Below are 20,197 nucleotides of genomic sequence, written 5' to 3'. Positions count from 1 at the left end.
TTTGGCGACACCAGTGGTGATAAGAAGTAATTGCAGGTTTGTTTTTGGACCCAAACAACGTCTGTTTGTCATCATCTGAACGTCCAATTTGTTTTTTTGTCTTTGCATTTGTTTTTGAAGTGTCATTGTCTTTAGTCATCAATCTTTGTTTTGTTAGTTTACTCGTAACTCAGCAGAGACCAGAGAAAACAGTACGCCGCTTCGGCTTTCCCTCTCAGGCGTACCAACCTCTGCTGGGTGATGGACGACACGTGATTTTTCACAAGAGTGTCGACTGACACCCAGTTGTAATACCAAAGGATCATCAATGGGCAATAGGCTCAGTCACTCATTTGGTGATATAGTGACTTAACAGAAATGTATCTAACTGAAAATCTTCTAGTTTGCCACTTTAAAGAAGTCTCAATTTTGACTTTGCATCCATAAATCTGACCAAAAAACGTTTAAGTATAATGTAATTTTGACTATTTATCTTAATACAATCATGTTTTACTCACTTTTTACCCATTACCACTACCCATTTCTAAGAGACAAGGTTGCATTGGTTTTACTTATTTACCTGTAATTTGTATTTTCATGTTCCAAACATTTCCTCCATTCACCTTTTTATTCGTGGTGGGAATGGGCCTCCATAACATTACACTATGAAAAATAACTCAAATGTCCGGAGATGGCAGCCGGACTACAGTTACAGTGTCTGAGTGGAAACAGCACAATATGTTCAGTCAGCCATGACCTTTGAGTAACCTCTCTGAGTGAGGGGGAAGAGACAGAGGAGAAAGATGTATAGGCACAAGAGAGGAAAGAAACAAGGAAAACAAATGGTTTGAGGGGGAATAAAGAGGGAAGAGAGAGCTGTGTTGGATACAGGAGAGAGAGAAACCACAGAGAAGAGAGGTGTGATAGAGTAAAAGCGAGCTTGGCACACTGACAGAAGAATGGGGCGTTTGTTTTCCCTCCTCTCCTCTCTCCCTCTGGCTTTAAAAAGTGAAACAGCCCTTTGAAGGCGGAAGAGAGGGGGGCAGTCCTGTACGCCCGTCCAGACCGGACTGTGAGGAGCATTTAGTGTGCCGATGCAAACCCAGTTACCAGACACAACACAGAGCCAGGGAGCCGGCCGAGGACCTGACAGAGCACAGGCATGAACGACATCAAGCTGGCCCTGCTGGGAAGCCAGGGGGCTGGGAAGTCAGGTGAGAGGAGGGGAGTGATTTTTATTTCAAACAGCTACAGAAAAAAGAAAAGCATTGATTCCTCAGTCAACATCTTTGTGCAGTGAATGATGCCATTTAAACCTCTGTTTGTTGCTTTATTTTGTGCTTTCAGTGAAGAGTTTTTCAAATTAAGGTGATTTTTGGAGTATATATACAGTATACATACCTATTTTGGTGCATAAACTACCAGAGTAGAGGCCATATATTTACTACATTTGGTGCTGAGCTTTCAAATAACTTTGAAATAATGTCACAAAATTGTCCATCAGAGTTCAAGGTGGTGTGTTAAATTACATAATTTTGTCCATTCAGGAATCCAAACCAAAAGATATTCCAAAGAGAAAAACAGTGTATCCTCACCCCGGAGAGGAGCTGGAGAATGTTTAGGATGTTTGCTTGAAAAATGATTTAATCAATTATCTATTTTAACTTTCTAACTTTATACTGGTAGACTAATCAATTATTGACAAATACTTTAAAATCCTTAACCTGTTTGGTTTCCCTTCCAGACATTAAAATTACAGTACAAACTCACTCTTTGTTTGGATGCAGTAATGTGACATTTACTCTGGAGGCTTTCTAAACTTTAGATTCGACAAATGACAATGAGTAGAGTCTCCGTCAGAGACCTGCTGATGCAGCTCAAACAGTAACGGGATCTCACCACGACTTGCATCTCTATATTATCTTAAAATAGAGATTTGTGGATTAATTTTTGGATTAAAATGTTTCCATCACTGCTGGCAGTCATCTTAAATTTATTTTTCTTTCATGCTAATTAGCTCACTCAGACTTTCATCCAAATATCAACCAAATTTTCTGAAAATCTGCAAAGGAAAGTGCGACTGTTTGCATGTTTCCATCCACTGCTGTTATGGGAATGTTTTGAGTTGGTCCACAAGTGAAGCAAGGTTCACTTCCCATTTACTTTTTATCCAGAACCTTCATCCAAATATTTTGGCCTCTAGTAGATGAAAACTTTTATCTTCCTCTGTAATCCCTGTAAGACAATTTAGCTTGATGGATTTTGCTGGATGGTTAAAGCTGATTTTTTTCAGGTAGTGAAAGACTTTTTTCTTTTATTTTCAGTGGGCTTTAGCTAAATATTACATAACATTGGCTTCATTCGATGAGACTTAACTCAAATAAGTTGATTCATACCTCCAGAGAATCTCTCCCTTTGTTAGATTACAGCTCATCTGTCACAGAACGGACTTAAAGGTCGAAAAGGGTAAAACACAATGTATGTCGAGGTTTGATCAGTCGCAGTCGGTGCGTTCTGCCTCTCGGGGGGCTAAAATTCCCCACCCCTGGTTTTGTTTATGTTGTAATTATCTTTTTACTCTGAAAGTTGGTGCCACTTACTCTTTGTTTACAGAAGTGTGACGTGAAAAAGATCTCTGTGTTTCAGGCTTAACAACTTGCAAAGACTTTCAACAGTTTACCTGACCATGTCTTCAATCTGGTCAAACATATTCCAGATTTTAAAATGCTGGCTACTGTTTCAGGTCTTGTTGCATGTATTAACGGGAGGTCCCCGTTCAGAGCTGTTACTGTGGAGATGCTGTGGCCTCTGGAGGCTGCATGTGCATATGTGTGTGTCCATTTAATATGTTTTCCTGCTTTTTGCTGTTCTGGTTGTTGCTTTTAGTGCACGCCTCTCACTGCCTTACTGTTTTGCTCTGGGGATATATCAGCGTTAGTGTGAGGAGGGCCCCAAAAGAATTACTGCTGTGTCTTGTAGTTCCACAAGTTAGATTTCCTTTTCTTTCTCCAGAAGGCATGCATGACTAACTTGTTGAGTCACATCCATATTTGTGTGTCCCCGTAGCCTATGACTCCAGTACGACCCCTGCAGAGGCCCCGTGACCACCATCAGTAACAGACCTCCCCAGCTCAGCTCGTGAAACTTCAGCCCTTAATTGAATCTGATTGTCTGCGGGACCAAAACTGGTCAGTTTTATGTGTAGCCCGCAGTCTGGAGGCGAAGCGGAGGGGGAAATATAACCATTTGCTGTTGCCAAATACGCACGCAGACCTTCAGGAAAAACCATGCAGCCTCTTTTAATGTGAGGCTACAGTTTCACCGCTGCAGTCACAGAGACTGTTGGCACTGTGCTGCGCCTGCGGGAGTGAATGAGAGTCATTCCCCCCCACAGCTGCCACCTGTGAGGGATGAGAGTGTAATGATGCCATGATTCATTTAGTTGTTTTGCATTTCTTGTGTTTCCTCCAGCTGTCCTTGTGCGCTTCCTGACCAGGCGCTTTATCGGTGAATATGCCTCCAACACCAGTAAGTGGTTCCAGATTAGCACAGAGTTCATCTTCGGACATCATGGATGCTGAAATTTAGTCTCTTAGTGGTTCCTAAAGTTTACATTTCACATAACACATAGTTGTTTAATCCATTGGTAATACAAAAGACATTGATTAGTGCAGCTTTACATAAAAATAAGCTCAAGATAAGACAGATTTATATGATTAAAAGTATAAACGGTATTTTTGCCTCTTTCTAATCCTCGTCACAGATTCTCTGTACCATAAAAGGCTCTCAATCGATGGCAGGCAGCTGAATCTGGAAGTTTTTGACCCTTGCTCTCAGGTACAGCACATCACCAACACCTGATATCATTAACTAATCTGAACTTAATGGAAAGTTAACTAAGTGTATATTTCTTTTAGAACTTTTTATTAGAGAAGCAGAGCTGCAGACTTTCACTTCCAGACTTTGCTGTTTTGAATTCTTTGGTTTCCTCGCACATGTCATTCAGTGGACTGGAAACCTACTCAGTGTCCTTTGCCTTGCTCTCAATGCATGAATGACTCAGCTGGGGAAGCTGGGCTGCACGACCTTGATTGAACCACGGTCAGATATTTACCTGTGGCCGGCATGTGTATGCTCCGTACAGCACTTAGCGCTGAATCTAAAGGGTTTATGAGCGTATCCAGAGGGGATGTGCACCAGTGACTGCCTCTTTGAAGAAAAGAGCTGTACAGCCTGCTTACTTCTATTTCAACGAGACCAAAGACCTGAGAGGCCTTTTACTACAGAGCTCGTTCTTTATTGGAATACCCCTCCGCTCTGCAGAACAAGAGCTGGTCATTGTCTTCGTCGGTTAAACTCACTGTAACGTCCTGCCCTTCTGACCTGGACTAAAGAAACTATGGAGTCAATAAAGAGAAAAGGATAAGTGAGCTTTTACAGTGCTGAGGCGTCGCTGTTTGGGCTCAGACATGTCCTCTGGCCACTCGTCCTTACCACAGTTTTTTTATTCCTCAAGGTCACTGAAACTTGTCCCATTTGGCCAGCACGTGTCTGCGCTCTCGTGTTGTTCAGGGTAACAAGAGCAGCAGTAAAAATAGCTCAGGAACAAGTGGGACAGCAGTAATGCACATTTATTGAATATATAGAACAAGGTGTACTGAGCACTGAGGAATTCTACCTTTTCAAATGCTGTTTTTGAAAGCTAAAAACTACGAGCAGCACTAGTTAATGGAGGCCAAGTATGTTGTTTTCCATATCAGGACACTTTATTTTACTACTAATTATTCTACTCCTAAATAGATGTATTAGTGAACTGAAGGCTGCTCAGTGACTCATGAAGGAAATTAAGGGGTATAAAATTAGCCCGTTTAGCCCTCCATTAACTTGAATGGGGATAAAATGTTTTAATCAGTTGGCTCTTCTAGACTTTCCAAATGTTTAGTCGAGTAAAAAAGTATTTTTGGGCACATTGGCAGCAAGTAACAGACACCATTGTTGTAATTACGTGGTTCGGCCACTTTGTCAAATTGGTTTGACCAAGATCCACTAAAGGTTTTATAGAACAGGCCAAATTAGCTTTGGTGGAATAATAATGAATGTATATGTCCCTGATATGTTCAAGATGAGTCTTAAAAATGTTTTAGCATTGTACAAGAGAAAAGAATGGGACCTTAACCCTTTAACCTTCTGCTCAACCATATGGTAGAGCACATTTTGACTCACTATATCTTATTGAAAACATGTTTTACTTACGACATCTCAACCGTTTGGTAGAGGCCAATATTTCAAAAAATGTGGGGTCTGTTCATAAAAAAACATTGATTTTTGTAATTAGTGCCCCAAGGAAATAAAATATATAAAGAATACATTTTTTCATTGCTTTTTTCTTGGTGAGGAGGTTAAAGGGTTAACATAAAAATGTTCATAGGTTATCATTATTTCTTTAATCATACATTGGTATAAACCAAGAGATAATAAGTGAAATTCACTTAAACCTGCGCTGAAACTGGCAAAAACTACCAAACTACCAAATGAGCTGATGCTGTTTAAAGACGGGGTACGCAACTTATTTTAGAAACAGTTTTTGATATATTTGTTGAAATTCTCACAACAGCTTGACAGCTAAATAAATAAATAATAAATAAATCAGATAGTTTGACATCATCCTCATCACAATCATGGACTCGTCCTCCAGCAGTAACGTTAGTCAGTTCATGTGTTTTGGGGGAGTGGCTTTGGAGGAAAGCCAGAGGGGAGGGGGTGGATTATTTAAAGCTCATGTTTATGAGGTGCTAAAAAACTCAGGATAAAGAGCATTTTCTTCAACTGACTCTCTCTAGTTGGATCTGTCTCAGTGAAAACAAGCCACACATGACAAATAAAGTGTATTTATATAATAGTGTGAAGTCCTAATTGAATGTGGTCAATGTGATGCTGTTGTCCAGAGCTCTGAGGCCAGGTGTATCCTGGAGGAGCCGGTGGACTGGGCAGATGGTTTTGTGGTGGTGTACAACATCAGCGACCGCACATCCTTCATCAACGCCAAGAACATCCTGCGGCAGATTCGGGAGGCGCGCATGGACAACTGCAAAGGGTCGGTAGCACGATGAGGTTGTTTTATTCTTTAGTGACTCTGACTGACGGGGAGTCACTGCTGGGTTTTAAAAAGTTGAGACATGTTGGATCAGAGCAGCTGCTGTCCTGTTATCTTAAATATGAAGCTTATCAGTTAACAGTCTTTAGCTTGGTGTATAGTTTATATAAAAGGTTTAATATGGTTCTTATTTCTCCAGTTAATCCCATATTTCAGTTTCAATTAACGCATATAAATCATCATCCCAAATGTCAAAATTCATATTGGACAATCAATGAAATGGCAAGAATTTTTTTGCAACTACTTTCTAGTGTAGCTGCTGTAAATTCGATGGTAAAACAGGACTAATCAGAGTATCTTTGCTCTATTGTCTGTGTATCTGAACTGGGATGCTTGTGCAGATTTGAATGTGAGGAAGGTGGGGAGTTCAGAGTGGGCCTGACAAGCACAAACACATAAATGATTCATGATGACGAGTCGGGGACGAGCATGTGAGTTTAAATGTAGCTCATTCGTACTTTACCTACATACAAATTTAAGGTACTTGTACTTTACTTGAGTATTTCTACTCCACCATATCCCAGAGGCAATTATTGCACTTTTTACTCCACTACATTTATCTCACAGCTGCTGCTTCTTTTCAGATTTCACTTTTTCATCCCCATCCTGTCCACAGAAAGCCATGTGTTCCCAAATTTGGCGATTCTGAGTGTGAATGTTTCTGATAAACTGAAGGATTACGCGCTCCTTTATTCTCCTGCTTCTCAAGCTAAATAAACTATTTAAAACCCCTCTTGGATTAGCTGGAAAATGCGCCTACACACAGACGAAAACAGGCTCTGAGCTCATGAACGGCTCAAAGACTTTTTAGAGATTCATGGTTCTCACAGGTCAGTCACATTACAAACTCTTATATGCGATGGTGCAGTGCAGGAGATGAAACCAGCCAACAGTATCAAAAGTAAATTAGCACAATCTTAAACATCTACAACAGTGAGATGTAACATACACATTAAAGCAGCAGTAATATTAATCAGCCATCATATGAAATAGGAAAACATTGGCACATACTATTTTACTAAAGCGTTCTGATACTTGAAGTGACTTTTGCTGACAGCACTTACAGTGAAATGCAGGACTTTTACTTGTAATGGAGTATTTTCACACTGTGGTATGACCCCAGTCAATAGCACCTATGTAGTTTTAATAGGTGGAACTAGTCATTGAAGTCAAGTTTCCCATGGGACCTAATTTAATATATCACTCCCTCTCAGGGAGGAGTCATTTTTAAGATGGAGCAGCCACAGATTTCTTACTCTAAAGTAAAGATTTTTGTTTTAACCGTCAAATTAACTTTTGAACATTCCTAAAAGAGCAATAATCTGTTTTTCCCCCTCAAATGACATTGATTACACAACTCATAATGTTTTTAGAAGTTAACTTTTCTGTTCTTACAGCGGTTTATTCTTGAGGTCCCAGCTGGCCGTCCTTGTATGTTAAATATGTTGGTAGGATGAAGGTTAACTAAAGGATCTGAATATTTCCTCCACCATCTGCAATCAGTAATTCTTGATTGAGATAAGAACTGGAAATATTGGACTCACTGACTGTATTTTTATGTGTGTGTAAATTAGATTTGTCGAGCTTGCCTACAACATAAAATGAAGTTCTCCAGACAGATTGTTGCAGTAATGGGTCCAGCCTGCTCTTATCAGACAGTAATTGTCCAGTAAACTGATGCATGTGTCTGTTTCAGAGAGGTGGAGGTTCCTGTTTGTCTGGTGGGGAACAAGCAGGACCTGTGTCACGCCCGGCAGGTGCGCGAGGACGAGGGCCGCTGCCTGGCTCAGGAGAACCGCTGTCACTTCCAGGAGGTCTCGGCGGCCGAGAGCTACCAGGACATCGCCAACCTCTTCACGCAGCTCATCCGGCAGGTGATGGAGCACCTCAAGTACAGAGCTGACCGACGACGCTACAGCGGCTCCAAGTCTATGGCCAAGCTCATCAACAACGTGTTCGGGAAGAGGAGGAAGTCAGTGTGAAGGTCCCAGTGAGGTCAAATCAGTGTGTGGACACATGTTAAAGGGAACTGGCCAAGAAGTTACAAACTGGGTCTGAAAAACTGTTTAGCACGTAAACAGCAGTCCAAACATGAACCCTGTGATCAGCAGCATGCACGGCTGGTGTCTGTGGGTCTGAAGCTACAGCATTTCCAGGCAAATATTAGTCTTTTACACATCTTTGATAAGTGTTTTTATTGCTCTGGTTTTCCTAGACTATGTTTCTCTAATTAGAGCTAAGATTGTGATTAAAAAAAAAAAGGTGGACAGCGGTTCCCAATCTGGGGGTCAGGACTGTAAGAAAGGGTCACAAGATGATTAACAGGACAGGAAAGCTTTAAAAAAAACTACACAAACAATTCTTAAAAGTTTGTCTTAAGAGTTTTATTTTCTCAAATTAAAAAAAACTCTTAGGATGAACTGGTCACAACCTTTTACACATAATAATGAAGAGTTTCCAAGTAGACGTTTCAGTATCAGTATCACATATACAATACAGTATATCCTACTTTTCTGAGTAGTAGCACATTATTCTCTTTTCCTGCAAACCCACACAGGATTTGTCACTTATTCTGGTGAGTTAGAGCTCTGCTCAGGTTGAGGTTGGGTGGAGAGGTGCTAGTAATTATGGGAGCTCATTAAACTACATGTGCCAGTCAGACTGATCGAAGGTTAAATCGTCTTGTCAGACTGCAGAGGCTCAAACAGTCCAAAAAACAGCTGTACCATGAGTGTGTCGGGCCTTTCATAAAACCAGACAAATCTCTTCCTTCTGTTGAAGCAGATCTTTGCATAAATATGGCCTGAAACTATAAAATTATCAGAAAATCAGAAAATATATCATCAAAGACCACATAATCAAGAGTAAGAATGTAAACAATCAGCCAACACTCACAGAGTACAATCCTCACTGTTGACATCCATAAGAATCATTTCTGCCCGGTTTATTGCTGGACTGGGATGCTTTGATTGGCTGTAATCAGCTTCTCCTCCATCTTTCACTCCTCAGGCGTAGCTGGACATTTATCATTAAATGATATCACAACACGGAGGAATGCAGCTCTGATGAGCTGTTGATGAGCCGGTGACAGTGAAATGTTCAACTTCAGCCAACTTTTTTCCACCACATTTTTCCTCTGAAACTCTCCAGTCAGTGCGCTCCCATCGTGATGTCGGGGTTTCTAACTGTCCCTGCTGCTGGCTGTGACTTTAAACATCTTGTTACAGTTGTTGTGCTCTGTCACTGGTTTAAACACTTGTGGTATTAATGTAAAACGGCCTTTTTTGTGGTGTAATGTGGGGAAACTGTTGTGCAGCTTGCAGCTCTGCAGGTTTCATTATGTTTCAGGGGAGTGAAAAAGCCATTTTTAATACTGACACTTTAAAGAACATTATATATATATATATACTGTATATATACATATTATTTTTTCATAGTAATGCTACTCTATGGAAGCCATATAGTGTTTGTTTATAGTTAATCACCATACTGTTGAATGTAACCTGTCATACTCTCTATGTTAGCCATGACTAAAGGCATCATTTGAATTTGTTCACCAGTACAATGACGTATGTAACTGTTTCATCTGATATATTGTGTATATATTAATTGGTCAATTTGATGACTCTTGTATTTATTTGTTTTTTTCAGAGAATCCGAAGCACCGGAAAATATCTTGAATGTGGACTTTATAAAGACTTTATAAAACAAAACATATAAAACATACACATACCAATTAAGGGCATGAACTCATTTAATACTGTGCTGTTATTCCCCTTAAATCCAGTTATGTCACCATGATGCTGTGAAGAAAGAACGTACCACACATGGTGGAAAATAAGTTCACATATGCAGCGTTTTGTAGGTGAATGTTCCTTCTGTAAATTCTGTAAAAACATCGGCTTCTCCAGAGGAAATTAAAGTTAAACATTGCTTAATAAGATGCCTGTTTTAGTTCCTCAGAGGAACTTTTGGTTTGCTTTGAGCTTAACTTTAATTAGGTGACCATGAGAGGAGGCATTTCTCTAAAGCCCTCTGAAAGGAGGAATTTCCTGTGTGTAACTGCTATAAATAGCTGGTTTGGAAACAGGAGAAGTGAGAAATGCACCATTGATTTACTGAATTTTGGCCCCTAAATCAAAGACATGTTCCCGAAGTACCCACAAGATGGCAGCACAGCCATCGAAACATCATAATAAGGGGCTGTTTTTGTCCTCTGGTTAATGATTTCCCTCTCAAGGGATCTGACCTTTTACACTCCGAATCAGTTCAAATTATAGAGAAAATTGACCGTGAACAATAAAATGGAAAATGCAGATCAATACAGATGAGTGAAGAGGGGAAAACCAACACAAAGTGACTTTAAAGTCTTTAAAAGAGACTTCCTCTTCTGATGTTTTGATGATGGCGGCGAAGGCCGTACCACACAGTATATTAACATCCTTCTCATTTTCATCAAACTATTCAGTGACTCCTCGTGACCTGTGTGGAAGCATTTGCATGCAATACGTTTCCACGCTCATTTATTTGGGTCGGTCTTTTCATTAGTCACCCACTGTAAGTACTTTATGTGGGGGAAAGGTTATTTTTCAAAGTATAATGCCTCCAAAGAGAACATTTGTTGGGTTTGCCAGGATTCAAGAGGTATTTCTTGATTTCATTTGACCTTCATTTAACCAGTCGGGTCCCACTGGAGCTGGAGACCTTTAGCAAAAGGAGACCTGGCCAAGAAAAGATGTAGACACGACAATAAAAAATGATGCAACAGAAAAAAAACAATAATAAAAACTGATTATTTTTCTTTTTTGAGTTGTACATATTGATTATAATGTAGTCTTATGGTAAAGGTCAGGTTCTCCATACAGTTTATCTCACTGAGAGTTATAGTCCAGCCGTCCTTTGTTGTAAGGTTTTCCTGCAGCCATTTCTGTGTTTTGGTATTTTGAAGAGATAATCAGTCTGTGCTATGAGTTTATCAGGGGTTTTGTCCAGTAATAATACAAATACAAAAGAAACGAGTTGGTTATCATACTCACTTAAATCATCCTCAGATATGACTTAGTTTAGAATCATCGTGTATATTCATAATATTAGATGTTTGTTGTCTTTAATGTTACATGCATCATAAAAATTATTACTTCCAGGGACAAGAATGAACCTTCAAACTCTACATTTGACACTTTCCAGTGTCATCAGCCACATTTCAACACAGTAAACACAAACAAAACACGTTTAAGTGCAGATTTTCCACAACATGAACAATAAATTTGTGTTTTTGATCAATCTGTTTCTCCTGATGGCTCAGTGCCTTTTTCACTCATCCAAGTAGGGCCTATTTGATGAAGAGCAGACCTCCTCACGCTCAAGTTCATCATCATCATCATCATCATCATCATCATTGCAGCACAGGTGGCAAATGAAAGCTGAATCTCTGCAGGAGTCTTTTTGGTGGTTATTTGGAATCAGTGAATGTGGGAAACACTTAATTCAGCTCCATCATGAGGTTATTCCTTGAACAGTCTTCTGACTATAAGCCCCCATAAGCCCCCCGACCCTCAGACATACACGCAGTCACACATTTGAACACATGAAGGCATATTTTTATGTGCATTTGAGCATTTTTTTTTCAGTTTTTAGACAAAATGATCCCTGACATTTTCTGAAGAGATGCATTTCTACTCTCTAAAATGTTAATGGAAGATTTAAAAAGGACTTTGCTGCACAGGAAGTCATGCATTTTACATTTCCAGCTGCGGCAACGGCAGAATCAATGGTGGAACTGTGTTGCTGGCAGGATCAGCTGTAATCACCACGGCTGAACAGAAAAAGGAAAAGAGCTCCACCTACAGAGAACGAACAGAAAATCTAAGGACAAAGACACAGCAGTGCCACCCGCTGAGTTTGACTGACAGGTAATTTCTAGAGAGGGCAGTGCAGTGACACCGCTGGCATTAGCACAACATGACAAAGATGTCAGGAAAATACACATTAAATAAAACAGTGTAGATCTGTGATAGTGCACAATGCTCTCCGTTAAAACTCTAATTTGATTCCACCTCTTCATCTTCCTCCCCCATCTTCTTCTCTGCCTGTCTCGTTTTTTTTTTAGAGAGATGAGGAGTGCAGACGGATGGAGACAGAACCTCCAAGCGAGGCCTTGCAGCTTCAGGTCAGTGATCTTATTTGGCCCCTGTGTGGAGGAAGAATTGGTTTTGGCTCGGCTGTGGACAATCATCCGAACCAAGGGGATTGGATGCTGCTGGGACACCGCGAGAGCCAATCAGAAAGGCCATCGATCAGTTCCCCTTAATCTCACAGCTGGTGAGCACATCCCCACTCCAATCTAAAACTCTGCAGCTTAGTCAGACTGACATGTGATTGGACGGCTTCCAAATACTTGAACCGCCACTGAAATGGATCCACGCTGGAGCAGGAAGAGCTCGTCTGCGACGTCAGATGGTTCTTCACTCGGGTCTCAGCATCCCTTTTCAATCTTGACAGCAAAAATAAATAGTAGTTAAAGTTGTTTAGTCTAGAGCTGACTGACAATCTCATTTTCCTTACAAATGTGGAAACAATATGTCAGTTTGGTAAAATAATAGCTTGTTTCCAGTTCAAATCAACTAAAAATAGGATACAAGGTGAAATTATTGTGACTTAAACACGTGTTTTCCTGCTGTAATCTCAAGGAAAACATGATTTCACATTGATCTGAACACTGGCCTGTATGAGCTGCTCAAGGGGACATTTTTTTTTTTTTGCCATGCACTGTGTGTCACGCTGCATGAGTGCACACAGTGATTGCTTGCTGGATGTATACATATGGTGTATCTGAAGAGCTTCTGAAACGAGACATTCACTCTCTGAAAATTGAAAAGAGGTAAAATTCATACTTTTATACGGTTGAATTTAAAGAGTGCCGTGCGCCTGCATCTCTGATGAGTTACATGTGGATCATCTGGTTCTGTTAAACATAGCATGAATGTAAAACAGCCTTTTAGAGAGATGTATTGTGGAAGGAACCATATGTAATCCTTTTCATATGCTATATGACTTGTTCAGCGTCTGCTCAGCGTCCTGCCAGTCTCTTGTTACACTAAAAGTGATGTCCTGCTGTCTCTGCACTGGATACTGTTTAGTAAGATGTCGGTGTCCTCTTGCAGTAATAATGCCAAAACTCTGCAATTGAAGACAATCTGATAAGAAAAAAAACCCTCCTGATCACAGAGAGACTCTCTAAAGCTTTTGATGACTTCACACAGTGTTGAAAAAGAAGAAGTACAATTTTTTTGTCTTGAATACAGTTGAAATGGTGGAAAAACTGTATTTCAGAGACAAGATAAAAAGGTCTCTCATTGGCATTAAGCTTACCAGCGATATAGTTCACTATTACTTCAAAGTTGTCATATGGCTCTGGTATTGTGCATGCTGGCTCACTGGGACACTTGAATAGACCAGAGTTATTATGATCATTATTAGCTACACCTGTGGTTTTCCTACTAAAACAAGTCAAAAAGTCTGCTGTGAAAAAGGCCTGTAAAGAGCGAAACCATAAATTCTGGGTTCTGTTAAAAAAACAACAACAAGAAAACCTCATTCAAAATCACACTGAGATACGTGACAATACTCATAACTAAAGATCCAATGTTACATAATCTGACGTTGCTCAATATGTCTTGTGGCTACACGTGTCTAGATAAGGATGGTGGTTCTAATAGAAACCTTTCACAAACACCATTTCCCATAAGCCCAAGGCCATTGAGGGCTAAAAGTCACGGCTTCACATTAGAGGCAGGTCCAGAGTTCAGAGGACTGAACGGTGTGGAAGTTTTTAGAGATCACAACTAATAAATTGGAAAAATAAGTTTAGAGGAGAGTGTTGGTGGCTTTTATAAATGAAACCAAGTTACAATGAACTTTGTACCAAAAATACAATTACCAGCAGTTTATTTCTGTAGTATATGACATTTCTGTTCAGTTTTTTCAGTTTGTTCAGGCTCACAAAGAAGCTGCTGCAGCCTGAGTCATTCAGATACAGAAGGTGCAAAGAGCTGTATTACATTACACTGTGTTCCAATCCTTGAAAAGTTTGTGCTTGCACAACTATATTTGAAGGTTTGTTTGCCAAGTTTGAAGCTGACAGATCAGAAACATCCCCTTCAAGTGCAGCAGCATGCATCCGCTGCAGAGGAACGTTTCCCATAAAATGAGCCATAAAAGATTCTTTGTTGAATATGATCCATGAAAAGGACCATATAGTGCTGTACAGGTGAGGATGGTTTTATACTGATTTGTAATTATCTGTACATTGTGTCCACATGCCTCTTGGGGCCTCTGTGACTCAAATAACACAAGATTGAATCTTGCAACTTCTGACTTATGCTGTTATTTTCTTTTCTATCCAACCCTTAAATGGCCTTCTCTATTGTCCACACAGGTCATGACCGCTCACAGGCCGGAGTTGCTGGTCTACTGCTGCCTATTGTTGGATCCAAACTAAACACACAATAACGCAAACAAACTAACAAATCGAGGCAGCGGTAGACCAGCAACTCCCATGTTCTACAAGGTAAAATTGTTATTTTTGTCAGGGGAGTCTGGCGGCTTTGAGGAGAGAGATATAACTTCTGTTTATGGTTAAACCAAAAGGATCTTACAAGTCTATTTCTGCAGGGATCATTTCCATAATGTTGTCAGACACTTAGAATAACAATCTGAGCCTGTCGGTGGCTAAAACAAGCACTTTTAGTGGACCTACTTTGATCAGGGGCAGTTGTCCCAAAGGATTATATTATATTGTATTTATTGTATACATTGTAGTGATCTACAGGACTAATTCCACACTTACTGTACCTACCAGTCATTTCAAACCAAAAACATAAAAGAAATATGGCCCAGGTTTGAAAATACTGGAGTTACCCTAAGTCACACTTTGACAAATGTTGCATTAGCACACGAGCTGCCTGTTTTTAACATCATCTTGCCTGAGAGAAGTTAACTGTAAAGCCACAACAGGTGTTGTTGAGTCAGATAATGATCACAGTGAAACAGACAGGCAACCATAATGTTCAGTGTGTTTACAGTAGATATCCCGCTCTTTTGTTTTGCAGTGCTACCATTAATCAGACAAACCCTTCCAGGCACTGAAGCACATAAATAAAATTTCACTTCCTTAAATTGAAAGCTATAAGCCAGCCGGTTATACACAAACAACATGTCCCTAAGCACAGGACCACACCAGCAGCAGCACTGTGAGCCAGTAGCATCCTTCTGCCTCACACGGTTTATTTACGGAGGGAGACTTCGCTGAGAGCAGTGCTTTCTTTTTCAGGACTGCTCACATTCACACCTGAACGCTGGCCAGTGCAACCACAATCTGATCTGATGGCAGTCGGGGGCTAAAAGTTGATAGCCGTTTCGAATGGCCACACTCAAAGTTGGGGTCAAAAGCCAGCCGTCATGGAGGGAGGCGAGACGTGACGATCGTTAAAATGGTGATTACGGCTTTCAGACGGTCCCTGCTGGAGGGATGTCAGGGTGTTTCACTCGGTTATACACACAGAAAGTGACAGAAGTAATTGTGTTTGAAATGAAAAAAAAAAAATAGAGTATGAAAGAGGCGTTCAAATAGTGCAACTTCCACACACCTGATCAAACTCACAGAAGTACCTGAAATGAACACAACATTTTAGGATGGAATTACAAGGTGGTGGCGCAAAATGTGTTTGTCTCTGTGTGAATGTTACAGAAATTAAACATCAATAAAATGAAATGAACACAGTTATATTTTCAGCCCTTGCTATGCAGTCATGCAACTGTCTTGAGACACTCGGGGATCTTTCATATCTCCACCACCGATCCTATTTGACATCAGAGTGGCATCATCCCTTCAGTCACAAGCCCCCACTGTAACATTTTAGGCAACCTCTCTCTCACACACACACACACACACACACACTTAGGTCCACATGTTGAACTGGAAACTACCTAATACAACCACAAAGACGCTCCACCGGTTCATTTGAGTATCACATGTATTGCTCAAAGTTACCATCGCTCATGTAAACGCTTGGCTCCGGTGCCCTGATCTTCTCAGCCAGTCGAGGGATCAGGACAAATAATCTGCTCCCCAGCGGTCAAACGTCTTGGGAGTTCAGCTCTGTAACAAACATGCGAGGTAAAGCACTTTGAAAGTGTTCAAGTGTTTGGTTCTTCTCTCTGTTCTCTCTTCCAGCTGTGGTTAGTTTATCCATTCGGTGCCATTTTGTCCAGAATTAAAAACACGTTCAATAAAATCAATAAACACATCATTTCTTTTGGTCAAGATTTCCTTTATTTGATCCTATAAAAAGTTGTCACATTTTATTTCATCATGCGGCATTATGGGATTGTTGCCACTGATCAAACAATCTCAACTCAGGGTCCACTTACAGTACCCGCTTGTTCTTGAGCTTTTGACTACATCACATGGTTCTCGTGAACGGACTGAGTTTGCTCAGCCGTCACGGAACCAAACTACAGACGTATGAGCAGCTTGTGAGGCTTTAGCAGAGAGATGCTTTGAGCCGACATCAGCATGCAATGACAATGCCAACATTTTGAAGTTAAGCAAGTACATTGCTCTGTAAGATGAAGAGTGTAAACACGCTAACGTTTGTAAATTAAATGGTGTACATTACTTTGCTATGATTGGAGATTAGATTCTAAAATGTCCACATTTAAGCTTCAAAAATAACCAATGGGGGATCCTTGAGGAAATGTTCCCAAGAGGTTCTGTAAAAGTAACCTCCAGGGAACGTTCTCTAAAGGTTCTGAAACATTTTTTTAAATAACCATCTGGGAATTATTCCCTGGTTGTAAAAAAACAGAGCCGAATCAGAGCCTTTGTGGAACGTTAACTGTTTGCTGGGTAAACACTGCATTTGGAGAAGAATTTATCCTAATTAAGGCATGTGTTGAAAAGTGACGGATATATAAGCTGAATATAGATGGTGGAAAATAGGCTCTAAGTCTAAATAACACTGGTTTTCTCCTTTGAGTCTGACAAGAAGCAGCAGGCTGTGGTTTCATATGCAAAACCATATGGCCTAGCTGCCACAAATTGCAGCAGTTTTTCTGTTATTCCCTCCTCTAAATTCAGCTGTTACTGTATGAAATGTGCTCCCTGTGACCCGGCCTCTCATGGCATTATATCTGACAAACAGCCCTTCCACAAAACACAGCCTAAATTTGTCTCTGCCCTTTTCACACAGAGGACATGACGGCGAGGCAAGCCGCAGCAGATGGCCAAAAAGGCTTCCTATTTTCACAGACTGCTAATTAGAGCCCTTACCACAGCTCACCTTTAATGTCAGCCACAGACTGCTTTTAGCGCAATTAGCCTAATGGGGTCTGGGCCTGTGAATAGCCTGTAATGTTTAGTCCGGGCCAGCCGCTGCATTGGAGTTCATATATGTCAAAATAAAGGACAAGAGGGGTCTACTTCACTGAGGATCCATTTATCACTGCGGCCGACGGAGGACTAGACTGTAACCATGATTACCCAGAGAAACTATTTAATTAGATGCATTAATAATTTAACTAATTAGCTCCCATGTGTCTCGCAAATGAAGAGGGAACCCGGAGCTTCACTTGCACCTCATCAGCTGATTAATTAGTCCGTTGATCGTTAGCTGTCTTGACGGCCTATATGCGATCAGATGAGAGGGCGGATAATGAGGGAATTGTCGGTCGATGGTGCTGGTTAATTAGTGTGACCTGATCCAGGGGCCATGTTAGAACAGTTGTTTATGCCACAGCTTCTAATGAGGAGGATTTAGGGCCGGATGATCTATTTGGAAGCAGGCTGTACTGTTGTTTATGGACTGGGGTGAGTCCTGGCCTTGAAAACCCCCAATGAAAATCACTATACTGCTCCAATAATCTATCTACAGAGACTAATAATGCCTCTGTGGCGCTCAATATTAACTTCAAATAATGACTTTACCAGACTTTGTGGTGTTCTGATTCTCAATATAGTGACATGCAGTAGGTCTGGAGTCATCATGGAGCTCCAAGGCTATTTATATTTCACTCCTATAATATTCTTATAAGGACTGTGGTAGGTCTATTAGTGAGTACATAACTGTTTTAGCTGCTTTATCTTCAGCAATCCTGTAATATTCCTAGAATATCATAAGACGTTCAGGACTTAGGGAGGACATAGGCCTGCTACATCTACCATTAGAGCTCTGTCATGGTGTTGCTATGATATTCGAGAGTTTGTAGTACAGTAGATCTGCCAGTTCTCATGGTTATCTCCGCCAAGGAGGTTATGTTTTCGGTGCCATTTGTTTCTCTGTTTGTGAGCAGGATTATGTAAAGACTACTGGCCCAATTTTCATGAAACTTGGTGGAAGGATGTAGCGTGGGCCAGAGAAGAACCCATTAAATTTTGGAGAGGATCCGGATGTGACTCACGAACAAGCAATCAATAGCGAATACTGTTGGACTCTCCAAGGAACTTTCATTTAGTCCCTGTGAACAAATATGGTAGCGTTTACTGGAGTGTTGTGGAGATCTTGATCTGATCTCTCCACATTTCATCCACCAACGTCAATTCATAAATCACTTTTCGTATTGTATTTGATGAAGAAAATAGACACATTACAGGCTTGTGTAGGAGGAGGAGAGCCAGTTCTGGATCAGTTTGGACTCCTTTGAGTTTTCTCCATCTGTTGAATGGCCGACCGAGGTTGACTCGTGTTTTTGCTCGTGCTCTACATTAACTTTCAGCATTTTTTCATTGTTACTTGGTTGATTTTCTTCCTTTTATCCTTGCTAATCCTGCCCCAGTATGAACAATAACCATAAAAATATGACGTCAAACATAAAAACCTTTAAAGAAAATTCTTCTCCTTCCTTTTCATCAGCTGATTTTGGACTCACTGCAATACGTTGCTCGGGAAAGCGGAAACATCGACTCTAATGTTAGCTGTAAATTGTTTTTGTCTGATTTCAGGGGGAATCGGACCTGAGCACTTAGAATAACACAGAAATAAGAGATCGTCTTGCTGATAGTCCTGTTTGCTTATGTAGGTCATATAAAGACATCCACACATTTCATAACCAGAAACATTTTAAACAAAATCCTTGTAGCTACTTATTTAGTATTTGCATTTGTACATTCCTATTCCAGTAGCTGCTTTACATTTTGGCATCTTTTAATATGACACACACACACATATATATATAATACAGACAAGGACTTCTCCTCTGGTGTTCCTCCACTGTCTCCTTATATTTCTATCATATTCAAGGACTCAGACTTACAGCAGATAATATCCCTATGGCCTAATAATCCTACAAGGGTTTAGAAGTACAATAGGCTCTCTAATTAGCTAACGATTGTTGCTAATTAAGTCTTTTTAATCACATGTATTTCTGCAGCATTCATGTGATATTCAAGGCTTAGGAAGGAAACCCATTATTGCTTTCATTTAGCTGTGATAGAGTTTAGTGACCTTTATGAAAATAACTGTGCATTCTTACCCTCATCTAAGCTATTATTAATTTTGTAGCTAAGTAAAAAAAAAAATTTAAAAAAAGACGCGTGCACAAATAAGGAATGAACACACCGAATATACACTGTGTCACGTGCACGCTCACAAACGCGCGTGCACCCACGTGCGTGTGAAAAGGCGCCGCATCTGCTGAAAAGCCTCTGCTTTGACTGCTGGGCGCCCTGGAGATAATTGGTGTCCTTGGAGTTGAATAAGCTCATTCTAAAACACCTCAGGCCCGGGCTGTCCTGGTGTGTGACTGTCTATTGAATAATTGATTCCGAGAGGGAGGGGGCGGTTACTATCAGATCTGAGCATAATGACTTTATATAATTAGCACGCAGCGTTTGAAAAAGAAAAAAAAAAAAAAAGCCATTTGACTGTGGGAGTTTTTTGCGGAGAGGGAGGGAGAAAGAGGGAGGTCTGTGTGGAGGCTCAGTGTGTGCAGAGGAGCTCATCTGAGAGGGGAACAGCCGCCGCAGCCTGTGCAGATACAGAAATGCTTATGCACTGACATCAGCCG

The 20,197-nt window shown here is 40.6% G+C and overlaps 1 protein-coding gene across 1 annotated transcript; it reads left to right on the top strand.

Moving 5' to 3' along the window:
- The first annotated feature begins 1,093 nt into the window (after positions 1 to 1,093).
- Positions 1,094 to 8,165, top strand: rerglb (RERG/RAS-like b). Its single transcript, XM_070831382.1, has 5 exons — positions 1,094 to 1,193; positions 3,451 to 3,507; positions 3,743 to 3,816; positions 5,925 to 6,073; positions 7,830 to 8,165. Exons 1-5 carry the CDS (start codon positions 1,142 to 1,144, stop codon positions 8,113 to 8,115), a joined length of 618 nt encoding a protein of 205 aa, XP_070687483.1. The 5' UTR covers positions 1,094 to 1,141; the 3' UTR covers positions 8,116 to 8,165.
- Positions 8,166 to 20,197: the final 12,032 nt, after the last annotated feature.

Source organism: Pempheris klunzingeri, chromosome 5, assembly GCF_042242105.1.
Source record: "Pempheris klunzingeri isolate RE-2024b chromosome 5, fPemKlu1.hap1, whole genome shotgun sequence".
NCBI lineage: Eukaryota > Metazoa > Chordata > Actinopteri > Acropomatiformes > Pempheridae > Pempheris > Pempheris klunzingeri.
The sequence above is the reverse complement of the archived record's forward strand: the minus strand, read 5'-3'. Positions and strand labels throughout refer to the sequence as shown.